The sequence below is a fragment of the Kogia breviceps genome, chromosome 13, assembly GCF_026419965.1.
Source record: "Kogia breviceps isolate mKogBre1 chromosome 13, mKogBre1 haplotype 1, whole genome shotgun sequence".
In the NCBI taxonomy this organism is placed as follows: Eukaryota; Metazoa; Chordata; class Mammalia; order Artiodactyla; family Physeteridae; genus Kogia; species Kogia breviceps.
The window spans coordinates 75,351,715-75,373,483 of NC_081322.1; the positions used below are offsets into that span (position 1 = coordinate 75,351,715).

General features: G+C 43.7%; 1 protein-coding gene across 2 annotated transcripts in view; it reads left to right on the forward strand.

Annotated features, from left to right (window-relative positions):
• UST (uronyl 2-sulfotransferase) overlaps window positions 1-21,769 on the forward strand; it is a 284,549-nt gene that overhangs the window by 89,140 nt on the left and 173,640 nt on the right. For both annotated transcript variants that reach the window (XM_067010993.1, XM_059083482.2), the window contains exon 2: window positions 20,790-20,833. In XM_067010993.1, coding sequence (XP_066867094.1) covers window positions 20,790-20,833 — 44 coding nt within the window. The remainder of the gene's footprint in view (window positions 1-20,789; window positions 20,834-21,769) is intronic.

Consider the following 21,769-nt stretch of genomic DNA (forward strand, 5'->3'; position numbering starts at 1 on the left):
ACGGTCCCTTCATTTTAACTGCTGGGTAGTAGTCCGTGTTATGAATAAACCACAGTTTATTCATCCATTCTCCTATTGTTGGGCATTTGGCTCTTTCCTGGTTTTGGCTGTTGTGAATAAGGCTACTATACACATTCTTGTACACAAGTGTTTTTGAGGACACATGTTTTCATTTCTCTTGGGTAAATACCTACGTGTGGAATTGCTATGTCATAGAGTGGAAATGTGTTTAACTGTATAAGGAACTACCAGTTTTCCAAAGTGGCCGTACCAATTCACACTCATCAGCAATGTCTGAGAGTTCTAGTTCTCCATTTCTTCTCCAACATTTGACACTGTTGGTCTTTTTAAGTTTGATGCTACCTTTTAAAATGCTCTCTTTCCCACTTAACTGTGAGCCTTTCAAGGTCAGAAGATAAGTGCCATTTATTTCTGTATCCAGGCTTAACTCAGTGTCTGGCACAAATCTGGTGCATGTGAAACTAATTTTGAGGATTGCAAAAGTGGTTGTCATGGCCCTTTCCACCAATGAAAATCTGTAATTCTCACCTGATGCCGTGTGGTATGCAGACGGTTTTGTCTGAAAGGGCTTGGGACAGTTTCTTCAGAGGGTAGCAGCCTTTCCAAAGGGAGGTGGAGATTGGTGACCCCTGTTGAGAAACGGAGTGACCAGTCAGGCATCTGTTGTCCTGAGTGAGGTGGCCTGGAGTCCCACTCTTTGCTGGGAGTCTGTGCCTCAGCACTAGGCACATGTGACGTGGAAGGTCCACTTGAACATCACTGAAAGCACAAGTGTTGACTTCTGACCTGCCGCCTTTTAGGACTATTGCTGCATAACCATATGACAAACTTAGCAGCTTAAAACAGCACATACTTATAATTGCAGAGTTTCTGTGGATCAGGAGTTTGGGCGTGGCTTACCTGGGCCTTCTGCTTCACAAGACTGCAGTCAAGGTGTTGGCTGGGGCTTTGCTTCCAAGCTCACGTGCTCACTGGCAGGATTCAGGTTCATGTGGGTTGGTGGACTGAGGGCCTCAGTTTCTTGCTGGTTTTTATACCACAGGCCACCCATAGTTTCTTGCTATGTGGGCTTCCCTGACATGGCTGCTGGCTTCATCAAAGCCAGCAAGGGAGCAACTCCTAGCAAGATGGATGTTGGAATTTTATGCAATATAATTATGGAAATGACATCCTGTTCGCTTGGCAGTATTCTGCTGGTAAAAAGCAAGTCACAGATCTTGCCCACATTCAAGGGAAGAAGATTACACAAGGACATGAATACCTTGGTGGGGATAATGGGAGGCCACCTTAGTGTGTCTGCCACAGGTGGTCAGTTAAAATTCTTTATAAAAAAAGAAAAAGACAGATATTATGAGGAAAATAGTTGTTTTGATCCAAAGAGGGCATTAAATTTTTTTACTGTTCTAATGAATAGATTCAGAGGTTCCAAGATCACCCCAACAGAGAGAGACCCTGTTCTGGATAAATTATCTGCAGTTAATGTCCTGATGGATAGGAAAGCATGAAGTGATGTCTGCATAAATACTTCTCAGTGGGTTCATTCAGGGTAGATGAATTGAGTCTTTTCTATGACCTGCTACTGGACAGAGCTTCTGCTCTGTGAGATTTGCCATGGATTAAAGAAGGAGAGAGATTGGCAGGGTGACGCCTGTACCCCCAGTGTGGGAAGCCAAACTTTTTGGCAATGAATTTGCTTATCTGGAATAGAATGATTGACTCAGATCAGACACAGAAAAAGACTAAATTGCCATACTTTGGGGGAGATTATTTTTGATTAAAAATGTTTAAAAATGTAAGTCACGGGGGCTTCCCTGGTGGCGCAGTGGTTGAGAATCCACCTGCCGATGCAGGGGACGCGGGTTCGTGCCCCGGTCCAGGAAGATCCCACATGCCGCGGAGCGACTGGGCCCGTGAGCCCTGGCCACTGAGCCTGCGCGTCCGGAGCCTGTGCTCCGCAATGGGAGAGGCCACAGCAGTGAGAGGCCCATGTACCGCAAAAAAAAAAAAAAAAGTCACATGTATAAAGAAGAGCAGTGCAAACAAAATATTTTACTTGTTAAAAGATACCTGGAAGATGTTCAGGCTTTCACGCTTAGCTCTGGAGCGTTTAGACAGTCAAGGAAGACAGGAGAGCCTCGTCCAACCTTGACCATGTGATATTTATTCTGCCTATCCTTGATCACTAAGGAGCTTGAGTGCCCTACATGTTTTTCCAAATTTAAAACAAGCTCAAAAGTTCATTTCCAGACTTTTGGGAAACATTATTATAATCCTTTAATTGTTTAGAAAGCTTTGGGAAACTAAAGGTCAGATAGCTAGACTTAAAAAAAAAAAAGTTTGTTTCAAAATTCACCTCCTCAATAAGCTGCATAACCTCCTTCCTCAAGTATAGGAATGAATCATTTCAGCAAAATGGAAAACGGTGTATTTACCTCTTCTAGTTAAAAAAAAAAAAAGACAATATTAATAGACATCTGGAAACTAGTTTTGCCACATTCTAAGCACTTTACATTGAAAGCAAAAAAAAAAAGCTTCTTTTGATGGATGCACATTGAAAGAGCAATTTTATTTTAGTTACAAACTACTAATAATGGTGACAGTTATATAGGGTTTATTATGTGCTAGGTACGTTTCTACTCAGCATAGTGTATACAGTATATACACACATATACACGTATATATCTATGTAAAAAATATATATATACTGATTTAATCTTCATAACCACCTATTAAAAAAATCCAAAATATATGTATACCAGCCCTACTTATTCTCTTTTACACAGTGTTCTCCTCCTCCTGGTTCTCTTATTAATGAGTGAAATAAATATTTCATTCATGCTCACTTTATATTTTCTTGAGAGTGGTGTTTTAAGTTTTTCAAAATTATGCTTTGGTAAATCCTATAATGTAGGTATTATTATTATTCCCAGCGTACAGATGAGGCAAAAGAGGCAAAAAGGAAGTTGGGCAGCTTGCCTGGGGCTTCACAGCTGGTCCATGGTGGAACCAGCATTCAAACTCCAGCAGCCGGAACTAGGGAGTCTCTGCTGTTAACTGTCACACTACCCCCAGGCTTGAGGAACTTGTTTTCACACATAGGCCATGGCCACCCTTACCAACACTAAAGAAGCAGAATCAACAAAAGACTCCAAGACAAACCAGTGCATTCCAGCTTAAGGAAAACAAACAAGCCAACAAAGCACACTCCCTCCAGCCTGGTCCAAGCCTCTGGGTTAGGACAAGCAATCTAAGAAAAAAAACCCCATACTTCACTATTTAAAAAAAATAAACTCGATGATAACGGTCTAATTATGATTCTGCAGGACAACATAAAATGCTTCCCAAATGGATTAAAAAAACCACCCCCCAAAGTTTCAGGAAGAATTGGAGCTCTACGAAAAGTCTCCATGGGTATCTTGAAGTGTGGTCTCCAGGTTGACATAAGGGTTACAGAGCAGCCAAGGAGGGGAAAACCATGAGGAGTGGTGAGTGGTTCCGGAAGAGCAGCGTGGCCTCGCCGGTGTCGTGGACTCTACGCTAACAGCCACCCCCACCCCAATTCCTGTTGTCCTGCCCTGAAGGGTCCTTCTGTAGAGCCACGTTCGGAAGCCAGGGATGGCTTTCTGCTCGATCCGTCCCTAGACACCCTGTGAACGACCTGCATGGCATGGGGGTGTTCCTGGGCTGGAGGGGAAGCCGAGCCTTCTTCCTTTGAAGGCTACCGTATCAAAACGGCCTCGAAATGGCATTGTACCGTTCCGGAACTTATCCTTGTAAAGCAGACAGCTCAGGGCCTCCTGCCCTTGTACGGAGGACTTGATGGGGGAGACAGCGGTGAGAGTAGAGGGAGGCCCAACCTGCGGTGTGGACGCGCGGACCCTGCTGGAGCTGGCCTGACCCCTCAGGCACATCTGCCGACACGCAGTTACTGTCATGGACAGTTAACACCATTTGTCGCTGAAATGTAGCCTGGGGACAGTCTAGCCAGCTGCCCCTTCCGATTACCCTGGCTTACTTTGCTTAAAAAAAAAAAAAACTATAAATAAATATGTGTGATTATACAGATAAATAAATATATAAATATCGACATACATATATACATATTTATGGTTTTTATAAATATATCTATGTAAAACTTTATAGTTTTTACAAGTACATATTTATTTATAGTTTTTACTGACAATAAAATCAAACCTTCCCATTATAAAAACAATTCAAACGTCACAGAAATTTATAAATAGGTAAAAATCCCCTAAAATCCAGTCACTCACAGATATTGCTTTATTTACTAAAAAATGAACATTAACATTTTAAACACCCTTTCAGGCAAATATCTATGCATATACAGCTGTGTAATATTCATACAGTTGTATGAGAATTTATTCATCCTAAGAAGGCCATCGGTAAACTTTTCCACCCAGTAAGATTATGTGGAGGCCTTTCATGGTGTATATATCTAGATAGATAGATAGATAGATAGATAGGTAGGTAGTTTTTTTTGGCTGAGCTGAGAGACTTGTGGGTTCTTAGTTCCCTGACTAGGGATCGAACCCAGGCCACAGCAGTGAAAGCACTGATTCCTAACCACTGGACCGCCAGGGAATTCCCATGGTCAATATATGTTGATCCAAAACCATCAGTGTAATCAATAGAAGTTAGAAGAATATTGTGACTAGGCTTTCTTAAGGTAAGGAGACATCTGGGAATAGAATTATCAGAACAGCTGGTCATGTGCAGATTTTCTTAAATCTTTGAAAACTTCATGTGGATATGGAATGTGGAAGTCCGAGGAAGGGCCAAGGGCGGAGCCAGGAGGAGCCCTCCAGCTCGCTGGCTGGTCACTTGGGGCCCAGCAAGTGAAGAGACAGAGGGGTTGATATTCACAAGCGTTGCCTGTGGTGTTGACCCTGGAGCTGGCCCTGACAAGGTCTTGAGAGTGAGGCACACGCTGCCTGGGGCTGGGAAAAGTTTTGAATGATGACTTTTTACTCTTGTTCCTACAAGATGTGAGGAATCCTGGGATGATGGCTGGTGCTGCTTTAATTAGCAGCACAAAGAATCAAGCACACAAGCAACTAGATTCTTTCATCTCTGTCCAGAAAGGACGGTTTTAACTGTACGCATGTTATGAATCTGTGATAAATGCCAGTGTTGTAATTAAGAAAGGACCTAAAGCAAAACAGAGGCAAGACCATTGTGTTTAAAATGTTTAGAAACAAACGTGGACAAAGACTACTGATCTTTCCTTTGGGAAAAAGTGACAGTCCATGTAAATAAACAAATTATACCGAATCTATTAAAAACACATGTTGTGCTTGGTTAAATGCTAATCTCTTGTTTACCCTCCTGCTGCCAAGGCCTGGGGTGCATGTCCTGGATCTGAATGTATGTTTGAACTGTTATAGCACAGGAAAAGAGTCGTTTTGTTTATGTTACATTGAGGCCCCTATCCTCAAATTTATTGATTTTCAACCCAGGGATTCTACTGAAATAGATATTACTGTGTGTCCCTTTATAAGCTAAATCCATTTTTTCTTCATCCATTTGTAGGAAGAAATATTCATATCATAATATTCAGAACTTTGGAAGCATAAGAAATTGCCTCCAGTGCATGTAAGGTGGGAGTTGCCCAGAGAACTCTGTTCACTTTGCCAAGACTGTGCTTCTCTCTCACCAACCACTCCTGATATCTTAATTTTTAGTTACCTTTCCCATTGGATTACAGATAGTAGTTTCCCAGAAAGCCTTGGCTGAGTCCTCCAAGCCTGACTGGGTTACTTCTCTGCATTTCTCCACCCTTCCACTTGTCACTCCTGGTTGTGGTTGCCTGTACCCTGTCTCTGTCCCTCAACAGCGGATGATTGGTGAGGATCAGAAGCACATAACCTGGGACAGTGCCTGCCCTGGGATCTTAGCAAACATCTGTTGAATGAATGAGGATGCCCGTCTTTCTCAAAGGCGTTTGTCCCCTAGTGGGGATCTGCTGAGTGCCACCAACACTACCTATTCCCAGGGCCACCCTTGCCGTGTCCCCTGTATACCCAAAATGTTGGTGTGACGTTGAAACAGTTTCTAGTCTGCTAGATACATAAGGACCAACATGTGCAACTTTTTCATCATGTAACAAACTCCTTTCTTTATTCCCTAACAGGTACTATAGGTGATTAAGTCTGATAACTCCTGGCGGGTAATTGATCAAAAAACAAACAAACAAACAAAATTTTTACATAAAAGCAAACCTGTGGTCTTCAGTATAAGATCCTGGTCTTCAGGATAGGACCCCTTTGACTGGATTATAGCAATAGGACTTGGAAACACTTCAGTGAGCATTCCAAGTACAGCCCCTCTGCCACCATCTGGCCTGGAGCCCGCCACTGGCCTCTTTACTACTGAGTCTGCTTTGTAGGATCTCGAAATTAGGGGATGGACTTGGGCATTGCAAGGACATGGAGGGCTGACGTAATTTTGAATGTATGGCTGGGGAGGAACTCACCCAGTCTATTTCGAGACCATCCTGTTTCCTCCAAAAGCTCTCACCCACGCTTTCTCTTCTCCTCTTGCAGAACTGAGAATTACAATTTGTCAAAATGTGCTTTTCTTCATAGTTACTTACACTCTCCCCACTGTGCTGTGCTGTCTAACGTGTTAGTAATGAGACTGGTTTTGTCCTGGTGTTTCATTTTCAGGAAAAGGTTATTCCTGAAATATCTTTGTTTGAATATCACCATGCTTGGGGAGCAGTCAGTATAATAACGTTTTAGAAAGATGTTGCATTAGAATAGAAATATCAGGGAGGACAAGGAGCGAGGGTGGGGTAGAAAGGTTCTGTCTCCTGATTAATGAGGTTCATATGTGGATGGTGTAGATCACAGTGTAATGGGCACCACTTGGGTGGAGAGGATAGATGTTAAAGGTAGAAAACTATTTCCCCTACCCCCTCCCCAATAGTGGAAATTTAGATAAGACACAAATGAGTGTAGCTGAGTTTTTAAGAAACAGAATTAATGAAAGAAGTTAGGTGGGGCTTGAATGGCTAAAATTTAGATGAATAAGAAGTGGTGATAAAATACTTTAGGTGGGCTTCCCTGGTGGCGCAGTGGTTGAGAATCCGCCTGCCGATGTAGGGGACACGGGTTCGTGCCCCGGTCCGGGAAGATCCCACATGCCGCGGAGCGGCTGGGCCCGTGAGCCATGGCCGCTGAGCCTGCGCGTCCGGAGCCTGTGCTCCGCAACGGGAGAGGCCACAACAGTGAGAGGCCCGTTTACCGCAAAAAAAAAAAAAAAAAAATACTTTAGGTGAAGACCGCCTTTGGCGAGGCCCATGTCATCTCTCACCTAGAATTTTATCTGCCTCTCGTCCGATCTTCCTATCGCTAACATGATCCATTCCCATATTTTCCCCCATAGATTTATCTAAGTTGAAAATCTGACCATGTAATTCCCATGCTTTCAGTCAGTTAATGAATGTCTTTGTGATACAAATGAGATTTAGTGGCAAAAAGAAATTCTGGATTTTCCAAGTATTAAATATGTGCTCTTGGGCATTAAAAAACAAAACAAACACTTTACGTGAGAAAACAACAAAAACTATCCATTGTAAACTTGACTTAAAGGTTTTGTAGACTTAAATGTTTTAGGGAATGTGCGTGGAATTTGTTTAAAAATAGAATGAGTCTTTTCAGTTGAGACAAATATCTTCCCAAGACCAATATCTTTTACATATATGTACAGCTTTGTGTGACATCATTTACTGAACTTTAGAATATATGGGTAGTGTAGATGAGTTTTAAAGTTCTTCCCTACTATGTCCCATGACAACATTAGTTATTTTATGTAGTAATTAAAAAATAAAATAACATTTTTAAAAACCTATGATGGTCCCCCAACCTTACTTCTTTCATGGATTTGAAAAACTTTGTAAAATCCCTGATTTTATTAAATTACGGGTGTTATGCAGGCAGAGGAGCCAGTAGTGTGTGGTGGATCTGAGTGGCAAGAAAAATCTGCAGAAGGTTCTGGTCCTGGACTGGTCCTGCTCCGTCCGGACCCTACCCTTGTTTAGTTGCCCCTTCTCAGGAAAGTTTTTTGACTTCTCTGAGGGTTTGTTTCCTATCCACAAGATGAGAAAACAATATCTGCCTGAAGATTGAATGGCAGAGCTATATGTAATGATTTGCCTAATGTACAATCTGTGATTGACACATAATAAATATTCATTCCTTTCCCTACTTTTCTGTACCTCAGGAAAGGATCCAGACATCCCTACCTAAAAAATCCATTTTCCAATGCTTTATATTTCTATTAGCTAGTATCATCTAATTCTCTATTTCTGATTTTCATCATCACAGTTTCATTAGCATATTCAATTTCTCCCATTATTTATAACCCTACATTATTATTTTTATAATCCTCACAAGTTATTTTTGTTCCGGTGCCTCTTTGCACTGTCATGAAGTATATTTTCTCTATTGCTGAGTGATTTCTTCAATTATTCTCAGTTATGTATAAAAGCATTCACATACCCTCCTATGATTTATCTTTTCACAGCTCTCAAAGAGCATGATTTTTTAATTGAATCTTTGTAATGGCTTTGCTTGAGTCTGAAGTGTTCAAGGCCTCTAGACAAACCGGAGTCTTGTTCTTATTGTTGCCTGGTCTATGGCTTCTCTTGTAAAACCTTAGCTACAGAATCCTTAACAAGAACTTTTCAGTTCTCCCATACTCAACTCTAACTTCAGTCCTTTGTCTTGATATTAGACTGTCTCATCCTCATGCAGCCCCAGTTCCTACCACTTCGGTGGGCATAAATCGGGACATGTCTGCCTGGCATTCACAACAGAGAAAAATCTGTGATACTTATGTCATTTGCCTGGCATAAAGTTGTTCCTAAAAGAAAAACACATTTTTCATTCACCAGCTTTCCCTTCCATTCCTACCTTTCTTTTGCAGGATTGAAGTTCAGTATATATATTGAAGTTTCAAATATATATATATATATATATATATATATATATATATATTTGAAAAAGCCATTTAATATGTCGAATTCTGTGCTAGAAAGAGTCGTTCCCATGTTAAAATGTCTTCTTGATATCATTGATATCTCTGTCCTTGATATCACTTACATGGATGATTGAAATCTACATGATAAAGAAAGTGATTTTTGAAAGATGAGCAGTTTCATTTGCTCATCGCCATAAGGGGACTTCAGGGAAATTGAGAATTGGAAGGAAGGTCGAGAGGTCACCGTGCACCTCCTTCCATCCAGCGAAGGCATCCCGTCCTTGATGCCAGGTAGGGTCTGGTCAGCATGGCTTCAGCAATGCCTCTGGGAGGATGCTGCTCTGAGGCCCCATGCCACTTCAGACGACTCTTCAGACTGAAAGTTCTGTCTTGATGAGCAGAGGCTCCCTTTGCACCATACAGTTAAGTTACTTTGGGTGGGCATGCATTCATTTGATTGATGCTTTGTGCTCTTGGGGAAAACTTTTTATTAAGAAGTATTTTCCAATAAGCAAATTGATATTGAGTAGGCTTGCGTATGTTTGGAATTCCTGAGCATGAAAACCAGGAAACTAGCTGTTTGTTTTGCTGGAAAGAAGGACTCCAATCTTCTTCCAGCAGAGCTCATGCTGGTCTTTGCTCCCAAGTTCTGTATCTGTCTCCACCCTCAGACTCAGTCCCTCAGTGGTTCAGAAAAGTGAGTGACTCACTGTAACTTTGAAAGACCGTTAATATTTCCAGATCTATGATGAATTCAAGGCAGCCAGGCTTTTAAGAAAGACTCCTCTTGCTGGGTATAAGAAAGCACACCTCCCCAACTCATTTTGTTGAAAGGCAGGATTAAGACTTCGCTAGAAAAGAAACCAATCTACTATGTGCTAGAGAGTATATATGACCTCCAGTATACTTTATCTTTCCAAATAATAATACAACCATACAAATAGCCAAATTCTGCCAGGTTTTAAAAAATTACATTTCATTCATGCCCAGGTATAACCTCCCATCATAAATCCTGGAAATTGTGGACAAAGACAGTGACAGGCCATTCTAGTGCATAATGAGAGACGCATATTCCAGTGCTGGGACTGATGTTTATGTATGTGATTACTTAGAAGAGGTTTTATTTAACACACCGTGTCTTTAAATTAGCTCTATTTTAAATATAATCATCAGAGCTACACTTCATTATATGCATGCCAGGCAGTTTATAAATGTAATTCTAATCCCCCAGTCCTATCAGGTAAAGTTTTATTCTTCCTGCTTTTCCTGTGGGGAAACTAAAACCCAGGAACTTCAAGACCTAGCCCAAGGTCACATACAATAAGTGGATTGCCACCTTGGACTGATTTGCTGCAAAGCCCACATCCTTTCTCCTGCATTCTGTACTTCAGCTCTTCTTTGGCAAAGAATATCTGATTTTTAGGCACTTATTTGTTTGTCCTTTTGTGTTGTGGGGGAGGGGTGTTTATCTGTGCCTACAGAGTAACATATGGTGGTATGAGAAACCTCTTTTATCTTCCAATATTATAGTTCCATGAACCACAAAATCCCACCTAAATCCTATTAAATCTGATACAAAATAGAACTAGAGAGACGATAGAAAAGGGAGCAATGTTGAATTTATTGAAACCTACTCTCTTTAAATAGACACCGCCAGGCTCATATGTCCGATTGCTAGTTAATTTGGGGAGGATTACTGTTCTGAATGACATTAATAATTTCTGCTGCTCTATTAAAAATCCTCTTTTACATTTGAAGACCTAATAAGCAAGAAACTGTGATCTCTTCCTTGTGTTACTTGAACGTTCATATGAAAGTATAATCCCAGATGGGATAGTTCTGTCTGCACTACAACATCTGTGTAAGACTGACTTCGCCATGAAATCCATTTCATCCGAACAGCATTTACGAGCAGCTCTTCAAATCTCTTGTTTGTATGCATATCATTTTAGTGCAGTTTATTTGAAACACCCCATAGAATGCTCTTTCATACTAATTTCCCTACAGCATGAAAAGAATTGGCAAGTTACAAGTAATTCTCTGTCAAACATATGACTGTTTCATTTAGAATATAGAGGACACAGATGCTCATTTACCAGTGGCCTCAGGCCATGGCCCAGAAACCCATCAAGCAGCAGACAGAACTCGAAACATAATTTCTTTTTATCCATTAAAAAATATGTATGCTTTGACACCAGTCTTTCAGAAAGTAGTGATCCATAACTCAGCAAGAATTATCTCATTCATAAGATATCACCAAGGCCTGCTAATGACATTCCCATGGTGTTTTCCTACTTAGACCTCACAGAGTTCTTCCATCTGGATTCTGGGTTCAACCTTCCTCCAGACTCACGGTGGTGTCATTTCTGCACACACGGTGGCCGCAGGAAACTCTCCCATCTGCCCACTGTCCCACCTTGCATAGAGCCCTAAGGAAGCGTGGACTGGGGTTCCTATGAGCTTGAACCCAAGTTCAAGTCCAGCTCTGACACCTCCAGATGTGTGACCTTGGGCTCAGATCTTCTCTGTGGAAAGGGACCCTCCCTCACTCTGTCCTGCTGACCTCCCAGGGTTAATGGGGGTGTGGGCTGCTGAGAAGACTCATGAGAATATTAGAGCTCCAGACACACGTAAGCTCATTTCCGACGCGCCCCCAAACCCTTGGAATCTTTGCACAAACTTCCCTTTGCTTCTTAAATGAGACTTTACCTTTGGATCTTGATTTCAAGGTCACAGGACATCCTTAATTTAGACTCACCATCCTCTTTGACCTACTCTTTCTCTTCCTTGAGTTAAGGAGCCTCTGTTGTTCCTTCTCATGCCACCCTGTACTTTACTTCTTAGAAGACTCATCACAAACACAACCGAATACTTATTTTATAATCATTTGTTTAATGTCTGTCATCCATTTTTATTGCAGACTTCAGAGGGCTAGTGCTATGGACTGTTTATACACTCCTACAATCTACATATAGAAGCCCTACCCCTAATTTGATGGCATTTGGAGGTGGGGACTTCATGTGGTATCAGGTTTAGGTGAGGTCATGAAGATGGGGCCCCGTGATGGCATTAGTGTCCTAATTAGAAGAGGAAGAGACCAGAACTGTCTTTCTCCACCATGTGAGGACACAGCAAGACCACAGCCGTGTGCAAGTTAGGAGGAATACTGGACCATGATGGACCCTGATCTTGGACTTCCGGCCTCCAGAACTGTCAGAGATAAGTGTTTGTTGTGTAAGCCTCCCAGTCTATGGTAATTTGTTATAGCAGCCTGAACCGACTAAGACAGACAGGGATCATATCTTTTGAGTCATGCCTATATCCCCACGTACAGTTCCCGACACAGAGGAAGCACTTGAGAAGTATTTGATGGGTGAACTAGTGAGTATCCTGCCTGGATGTTGCTCAGAGAGCTCAGCCCCTCTCTGCTTCATCCCTGAGTAGCCCCAGACTGATCAGGCTGAGGAGCCCTGAGAGCTAACAGGCTCAGTATCTCAAAGCACCTGTGGCTCCCAGACTGGAATCTCTGAGCGAGGCGGGGAGTGTGTGGTGAGCAAAAGGGCTTCAGAGTCAGGCAGCTGGACTCAGATCCAGGAGCGCCTGCTGATGAGCCGCGTGAGGTGGTACGGGTCACTTCACCTCCCCCAGCCTCAGCGTCCTCTGCTGTGAAAGGGGGATAATAGAAGTCCTGTCTCAGAGGTTGTTGTAGGAACGCAGTGGGATGAGGTCTGTCGAGTGCTTAGCACAGAGCTTCGATCAGCATTGATGTGAACCATCGACAATGATAAGGAAGGTATGGATTTTGGGGGGGCTTGTTTTGTTTCTCCCAGCGTAGATTCTTAGTCGTCTTCGTCCCGCCCACCTTCCACTACATTTTCCACTACCTTTAGGGGTGCTTCATGCAGTAAGCATCTGTGGGGAAGTGTCCATCCTCATGGCGGCTGGGTCCTAATACAAGAAGAAGATTATCGGGCTCGGGTTAGAGCCTTGGGGTGTGCAGCCTTGGGCTGGGGCTGCTCTGTTAATGGGTGTATTCGAGTCGCAAAGGTGGGATCAGTTGACTGTAATAATTACTTTGGGAGGAAAATCTAATGGAGTGAAACAGAAACCTAAGTGATTCCATCTCGCTTTGATACTTTATTCCTACCTGCATATATCATGTAATACAATTGCAATGAATTCCTGAGCTAATTTGGCAATAATTCATATTTATATTCAGATTGTTATTATAGCAATATTGCACTGATCATTTGATTTCAAAAGTAATTTCCGGGCTTCCCTGGTGGCGCAGTGGTTGAGGGCCTGCCTGCCGATGCAAGGGACACGGGTTCGTGCCCCGGACCGGGAAGATCCCACATGCCGCGGAGCGGCTGGGCCCGTGAGCCATGGCCGCTGCGCCTGCGCGTCCGGAGCCTGTGCTCCGCAACGGGAGAGGCCACAACAGTGAGAGGCCTGCGTAACGCAAAAAACAAAAACAAAAACAAAAACACACAAAAAAAACAAAAGTAATTTCCTTCTACAAATATACCCTCGACATCCTATAATGCATGCTCAGATTTAATGGGAAAAAAAGCGAGGTATTAAAAAACAAGGCAGTGGTTTTGAGCCTGAAATACACAGAGAAAAGCATTAATTTGCTTTTAAAATTAATTAGAAATGGAAGACACTTTCTAAATCATAATTGATAACAATCTGGATTTTTTTTCATAGTCTGGAATGCTCATTTTTATCATTTAGGCTCAAGAAAATTTTTTCAGGCTATTTTTTGCCTTTGTTAACTGGTTGGGTGGAACATTCTCAAGATTTTTTAAAAGGTATTTTTGTAAATATATTTAAGTATTGAGAGTTAACAAAACCATTTGTTTTAATTTAATGGAAAATAATTTTATTAAAGCTTAAATAAATTTGTGCAAGCAGTTCTCCTCCATTACAGTGTCTTTGGGACTATGTTAATTATAAGAAATGGAGCTGTTAGAGATGTTTACTCAATGCACAAACTCCTCATTGTTCACCCTGGCTGGTGTGTGCTGACAGCTGCCTCTTAGGGAAACGTAACCCATGGTTAATGGTGGAAAGTGTGGCATTAGCATAATTTTTTGGCAAGGACCGAGCTGGGGCTGCAGTGCTGCCTTCCACCCTCCTTCATTAACAGTGCCTCATCAGAGACCCAGACTCTAGGGGGGGAGATGTAGCCGCATGACTGTGCTGTAGGTAACCAAAATCCTGTGTGAAATGCCCTCTTCTGAATTAAAAAAGAAGGCATTTCAATGGCTTATGATTATGATTTTAAAAGGGCCCCTGGAAGAAAGACTCTGAGGAGAATTGCTGGTGTTTGATCAAAAGTGACAGTGTAGAGGTGGCTTTTTTTTGACATTGACACTAAAGCATGTTATGGTTTTTATAAGAGGAATTCAAATTAAAACAGCTTTATTCTTCAGGGACCAATTCAGACAAAAATAGATCTGCTAATGCACGACTTAAGAGTCAAGAATAAATTACATCCCCTGAAGGGTCCATAAGTTCATTTGCGCATTGCTAAAGGTACTTCAGACAATTGGGAAAGAATTTTTGTATGTTTTGGAGGACGTATCAAGCCAGTATTGGAAAGTAATAGAAAATATCAAATAGTTATTTCATAGTAATATTCATTCTTGATACATAAACTATTCCCCTGGCCTGAGGATTAGCTTTGACTGCCTCAATAATAAATAATATTACAAACTTGAATACGAAGGATACAATTGGGTAATATAAGATGAGGAAGTAGCTACCACTCACTGAGGGCTTAATGTGTGCCAGGCACGGCAGATGCTAAGTGCTTTATACATGTCTTGTTTCATTTTCATAACAACCCTATTACTTAGGTGCTATTATTAATGTCCTCGGTTGCAAATGGGGAGATTAACCCTCAGGGAAATTTAGTGATATTTCCAAGGTCACTCAACCAGTAAGGGGTCGAACGGACATTTGAAGCCAGGTCTCTTTGTTCTGGCTCCTACAGTAATCCCTTGGCCACCCCTGGGCTTCTGTCTCTGTTACCAGTGATGGCCACTTCTATTAGCAGTGCCTTCCTGAACCCATTAAATGATTCCCCTGGGGCTCCTTTCCACTACTCTTGCTCTTACGTAAGAGTGACTATTGCTTCTTAAAGTACAGGGCATACTGATAACTCTATTCAGCAGTCCTTCAGCATCAGTGCTTTCGTGTCAGTGCTTCTGGCAGTTTCTTCTTTATCTGGCTGTGTCGGTCTCTGTTGGATTCACATGGGCGTGGCAGTGGGCTCCTCTGTGTAGGCCAGGTCCCCTCACCTCCGTTTCACTCCAGGCCCCCAGCCTGGAAAGACACAGGCAGCCTCAGTGGGCTTGGCCAGCCAGAGTCTGTGCTTCACATTTTCTAGAGGCTTTTTCCTTTTAGATCTTTGTGGCCCCTCAAGGTGTGTGTAGGGAACAAACATGGGTGTCTCTCAGACCGATGGAACACCCCCTATTTGTTAAGTCTAGTGGGGTCCGGAGAGGCTCTGGGCAGAGGGGGAATTATGCGCTTATCTCCTTTTTTACCATGAAACAGGAGGGTCAGCAGAACAGTGTGTGTGAACAGGAACGTATTTGTGCAGGAACAAATATGTTCTGAAAGCGTAAGCTCAGAAAATTATTCTTCAAAAGATCTGTGGAGTCCCAGAAAGGTCTGGGCAACCCATGTGGTTTAAAGTGTAATGTCTGTGCCCAGAGCCGGCCCGGCCCCCTGGGGCAGGTGCTAACTGGAACTGTCAGGTCGATCCTCCTGTGATCATCAGCGTTCTGCTTTGACGGGAAACTCATGTTCTATAATCTCTCACCAGCAACGATGGAGGTGATCTCTGATTAAGATCCGCCTGAATAAGATCTGTTACTTTTGATTTCTGGAAAATGAGATTCAGCCTGAATTAAGAACTTTAATCTGTGTTTTTTTTTAGCTCAGTGATTCTCAGCCTTGGCCAGACATTAGAATTACCTGAAGGACTTGAGAAAATACGGATTGTCAAATGACTTGTCCCCAGATAATTGAATCAGAATAGCTAAGGCTGGCGCCTGGCAGCCACATTCCTTAAAAATTATTACAGGCAGTGGAATGTGCAGCGGGCTGGAAGACAGTATACTGAGTTGAGAGGATGGAGAGGCAGTGAAGGGGTGGCCTTGCACTGCTGCTGCTACTCAGTACAGCTCGTACTGCTGCAACTTACTAGGTGCTTAGTATGTACACGTATTGTTCTAGGCATTTTTCATAGAATGAGATCACCCTCATGTCCTCCTTACAGTGACCTATGAGCTTATTTAATTTCTCCAGATATGTATATGGGAAACTTTGAGGAGGTGAAGCAATTTGTTCAGAGTGAAATGACACTTCTTGGGCATATGCTCTACTATGAAAGCAAGACTTAACCTGTTCGTCTAGGTACACTATATCTGCTTTTTCATATCATTGCTCTAGTAAGTGCACCGACAGTAACTCCCACGTGCTTGGACTTAACATCTTTGCACATTCACATATGATCTTTCATGTTATATTAACAGCCTCGCTGGGATCCCGGTCTCCACCAGGAAGAGCTAGGTGGGCAGGGCGAGATTTAGAATGTGTTATAATTTAGTCTGACATCACTTGCCTTCTAGGGGGGGGCATTTTTAAAACCATGAAACCATGAGTCTTTTGTTGTTGGTGGTTTTGGTGGATAAGTCGATCAGTTTTAACCCACGGATAGAGCCATGTAACCACTATCGCCATCAGGATATAGACCAGTGCATAGAGCTCAGAGGGCTGGAGTGTTGCTTCAAATCAGTAACCGCCCTGCCTCCTGCACCCACCTAAGCAGATTCCACAAGCTTGACGTTCTGTAAGAGGTTTATCTCCATGCCAGCCAGAGCTAGTGATTTCTTGGCAGTTTGGAGACAGGCCCTTCTGAAAGTTTGACTGACGGTAGGAGGGACCCATGTGGGGTGTATGCCTTTCTTTTTTTTTTTTCTAAGTTGACAAAATACTGTAATCCTTGAGCCCCAAAGGAAGGACTTGAGACACGAAGAGGAGGCTGAAATCAGAGCTCTAAAGGTGTAGGTTAGTTTCTGGAAAGAAATGAAATGGTACACCCCTCCAGGCCTCCCAAAATTACAGGGATCGGAGACCGAGGTATCAAAAGTGGACATTCGCAGGGCAGTGGAGGGGGTGGCAGGTAAGCATTTGTCCTCTGTCCTGGCCCCAGACCCTCGTCAGCCCTTCTCCGCCTTTTCTTTTCGAATTTGCATTGTGAGCTCTAAGCTCAAAGGCTCCAAGGGCTGGGGTCTGATCTCCCTTTCCCACCACTTGACACCTTCCATAGAATCCTCCCTAAGACGGTGCAGCAGGAAGCCTCTTTGATGCCTGGGAGCTCCTTTTGCTAAGAGCACTCGTTCGTCCTTTGATCTCCACAGCCCACAAGTTACCAACTTCAGGTTTGAAAATCCTGACAATCTCGTTTATTTTGCACTCGGAAAGTGTAAGATCCTAGGATGAGAAGCTCTACCTAAATACCAAAAAATAACACAGTTATACCCTAGGAGAATAAAAACTTGCCATCTCCAGCTAAAGAAATACTTTTTATTTGTGTAGCTTTCCTTTTCCCCTTTCGTGCCTCTGCTACCAGTGCGAGGCCCTTACAGCCTCTGTGTTCTAATAAACCGCAGGAACATGACTGCGGATGGGAGCTCAGGATGTGCTGGTGGAGGTAACAATGGGGTCTATCTATGGCACAAGCGCCTACACTGGTCAGCCCTGGTCCTTTCTTTGTGCAGAAAGAAGTGATGTCTTCGGATGGGAGGGACGGAGGGAGGAGGGGAGAGAGGGAAGGAAGGAAGAACTGAGAAAGCAGGGGCATTTGCCTGAGCCTGAGTGAAGAGGTCGGGAAAGAGCTTTTTCTGGTAGAGGAAAGAACCCATTCAAAAGGTCCCTAGCTGACAACAGGTTGGCGTGTTCTGGAGCAGAGGGAGGGCTGTTGTGCTGGTGTCAGGCCTGGCAGGAGGCGGGGCCTGAGTCATGCAGGGTTCGAGACCATGGTAAGGAATTGATTATTTTGTTCTTAGAGAAATAGATTTTAAGCAGAGAGGGCCAACATGGCCAGATTAATAAGGTTAAAAGATCCCTCTGGTTGCTCTGTGGTAAGGGAGAAAATTGGCGATCAGCGAAGAGAGGGCTCTCGCAGGTGGCCCAGAGGGGTTGGTGAGAAGTGGTCTGATTTGAGGAACATCTTGAAGGCTGAGCCAACAGGACTTGCAGACGGGTTGGTACGGATGGGGTAGGGGAAAGGGATGGATCCAGGGTGACTCTGGGCTTTGGAGCCTGGCGGGGAAGGGATGTGTTGTGTAACCTGATGAAGGAGACAGGAGAGACAGCGATTTGGGGGATGGAATAGAAGCAGATAAAGAGTTCTGTTTGGACAGTGAGGTGTGAGATGCCTGCAGACATCCAGGCATCCAAGCTGAGGTGCTAAGGAGTCAGGGGATACCCATGTCTAGAGTTTGAGGTAGCAGTCAGGCATGGAAATCATTCCTTTTAAGGAGTTCCTGGGAACTTTGGTTTATGGAAACTTTTACTATTTTAGAAACATTCAGTTGTTTGAGCTCCCTTTGATTCCTGGGATGAATTCCTGGAGAACATGCTGGAGTGTGTTGGAATTTCTCACATCCCTCCTGGGGAAGACACGGTCACACGATGAGCAGACAGGACCCTCTGCAGCTCTCCTGACTGCATTAGGGTGGAATTCATTCTGAGGATTTCTCTAGACTTAGGCAACCATTTTTCTGAATTCTTTACCGCACGTCCTCTTTAGCAAGTCAGATATAGATCGACTTCCTATTCATGTGTGTTCCCAGTGGAGTGCAGCACAATAATTAAGAACTACAGGGGCTTCCCTGGTGGCGCGGTGGTTGAGAGTCCGCCTGCCGATGCAGGGGACACGGGTTCGTGCCCCGGTCCGGGAAGATCCCACATGCCGCGGAGCGGCTGGGCCTGTGAGCCATGGCCGCTGAGCCTGCGCGTCCGGAGCCTGTGCTCTGCAACGGGAGAGGCCACAACAGCGAGAGGCCCGCGTACCACAAAAAAAAAAAAAAAAAAAAAAGAACTACAGGGGCTTCCCTGGTGGCGCGGTGGTTGAGAATCCGCCTGCCGATGCAGGGGACACGGGTTCGTGCCCTGGTCCGGGAAGATCCCACATGCCGCGGAGCGGCTGGGCCCGTGAGCCATGGCCGCTGGGCCTGCGCGTCGGGAGCCTGTGCCCCGCAATGGGAGAGGCCACAGCAGTGAGAGGCCCGCGTACCGCAGAAAAAAAAAAAATAATAATAATAATAATTAAGAACTACAAATTGTTCATCGTGTTCACATTTCATAGGTTACTGAAAATACCCCAGTCAGCAGCATTCCAGGTGTTTGTGTGTGTCTTGTACATGAAAACTGGACCCCCTTTTCCCACTGCCTTACACAGACAGCCAGAGTAGTCATTGGACACATTATGTGGGTGATAAATCAGAAGACTATGAAGGAAAAGGGGTTGGATGAGGCCTCAGTATGGAAAAAAAAATCTATAAGCCAAAATCCACTTATTTATTATCTTTGGATAAGTTTCCGCCCTTGAACTGTCCCTGGCTTAAACTCTGCTTCCCGTTTTTATTCCTATTTCTTAAGTTACATTGCTCTCTCCTGAAAAAGCACCTTTCGTTGACCTTATTCCCTAATCTGCTGCCTTCTATAAGCCTCCTTTTGCTTTCAATATTTCCCACGTTTTGCTCTGTTAGAAAGTCTGGTCATCTTCACCTTCCCCTAAACTCACCACATCATTGGCTCCCCTACACGATCAACCTCAAACGTGTGACCAGCTGGTAATGTTGCTGGCGCCCGGGCTGCACAAAAGCTGGAGATGGCAGATGACCGAAGCACCTTCTGGAAAAACCAGTCTTCCCTCCTCTCTGCCGCTTAACAGCTGTGTGACTGCCAGCAAACTACCGGATTTCTCCAGGCCTCTGTTCTCTTCTTTGTAAATAGGGGTAATTCTAACTGACCTCTGATATGTGAATTAAGTGAATAAATACCTGTAAAACACTTAGCAGAGAAGGCATTCAATAAGCTTGAGTTCCGGTCAGAACCCCCCTGAGTCTTTATTCATCAGGAAACAATAACCACTCACTCTGAAAACACACATGCCACTAAGTGGCTGTTAGGGAAGAGGAGTCAAGCTTCGGAAGCGAGCCAGACTGAGAAGGTGAAGGGAAGTGGACAATCGAGACAAAGTGGGAAACAAGGCAGTGGCTCTCAAAGGGCAGTTTCAGGACCCATAGCATCAGAGCATCATTTGGGAGCTTGGTACAAATGCAAATTCTCAGAGCTACTGAATCAGAACCTCAGGGCCGGGCAGTCTGTGTTTTAGCAAGCTCCGCAGGTAATTCTGATGCACGCTGAAGTTTGAGAACCATTGGTCTAAAGTAAACTCAACAGATATCGGGTGGAGAATAGTGGTGCGTGTTTCTGCATGTGTATGTCCGTGTGCATACGTACCCACATGGGTAGACTGTTTGTAACTGCTGAAACTGTTAATCAAGCCTGGTAGTATCAGCAAAGTCCCACCAAACTGGAGATTAATTACCCATTTTCCTTTGGGACTTTTGTCTGAATAGAAATATATCTAGAGTACTTATTTTCAATGACTTTGCACTAAATTCATTTGGGGTTTAAGACTATTAATTCATCAACGTTTTCTTCTTTTTTCCTAGGAAATTCCACTTACTTAGATGACCATGGACCCCCTCCTAGTAAGGTAAGACCTTTGCTTGTGGTATAAATCCCCTTTTATATAAATCTCAGTACCTACCGCCTTCAGTAACCCCAACCAGGTCCCTCCCGGCCCTGAATTGTTCACAAGAAAAGAGTAGGTAGCAGATGTCAAGTGAATCTTTGACTAGTAGTGGGTGGAAAAAGGAAGCACACAAAGATAGCGTAAATGGTGAGGGAGCAAGAGGCATGATTTCATCAGGAGCTGAAGCTATCCCAGGCGCTGGAGCCTCAAGCTGACCTCAGACTTCTGGTTGCTTCTCCTGTCTGCTGCCTTCTTTGCCTTTACTCTCCACGTTGGACTGTGATGTTAGGTCCGCAACCCAGCCTCCTCATGTCTTCACGCTTTGGGCCGGCCTAACCTCTGCCCCTTTCTCCATGGCCTGCCTTGCTTGGGATATTCCACGCAAGGCTCAGCCCTCTGGAGCCAGCCTTCTCTGCCAGTGTGCCCTTGCAAGTCTGCCGTGGCCTGGCCTGTACAATCACTTTTGTTCTTAGCAGCGATTGTGGTCTGACTTTTAAGGGTCAGAACAGTCCAGTGAAGTATTAGGGGAGTTCCCCCCCGCTGCTCTCTACTTTCTTGAGTGCAATGAAAACCAAATATCAATCTACAGAAAAATGAGGAAAAATACAGACACTCTTTGACCACTTAAGGTGATGCCTGCAGAGTGCAGTTGTAAGTACATAGTGAAAAGATAATCAACCAGTAACCTTAGGGGTTGGAAATTTACCCTAAAGTTGGCTTTTGCATTTGTGGGATCTGAAGAAGAACTCCACCACATTGAAGACCATGAGCTTTAGAATAAGGTATTTCTGGGTTCATCTCGGGCTCTACCACTATCAATATATGACATTAGACAAATTACTTAATATTTCAAGCCTCAATTTTTTGATGTACAAGGTGGGGTTAAAAATATGACCC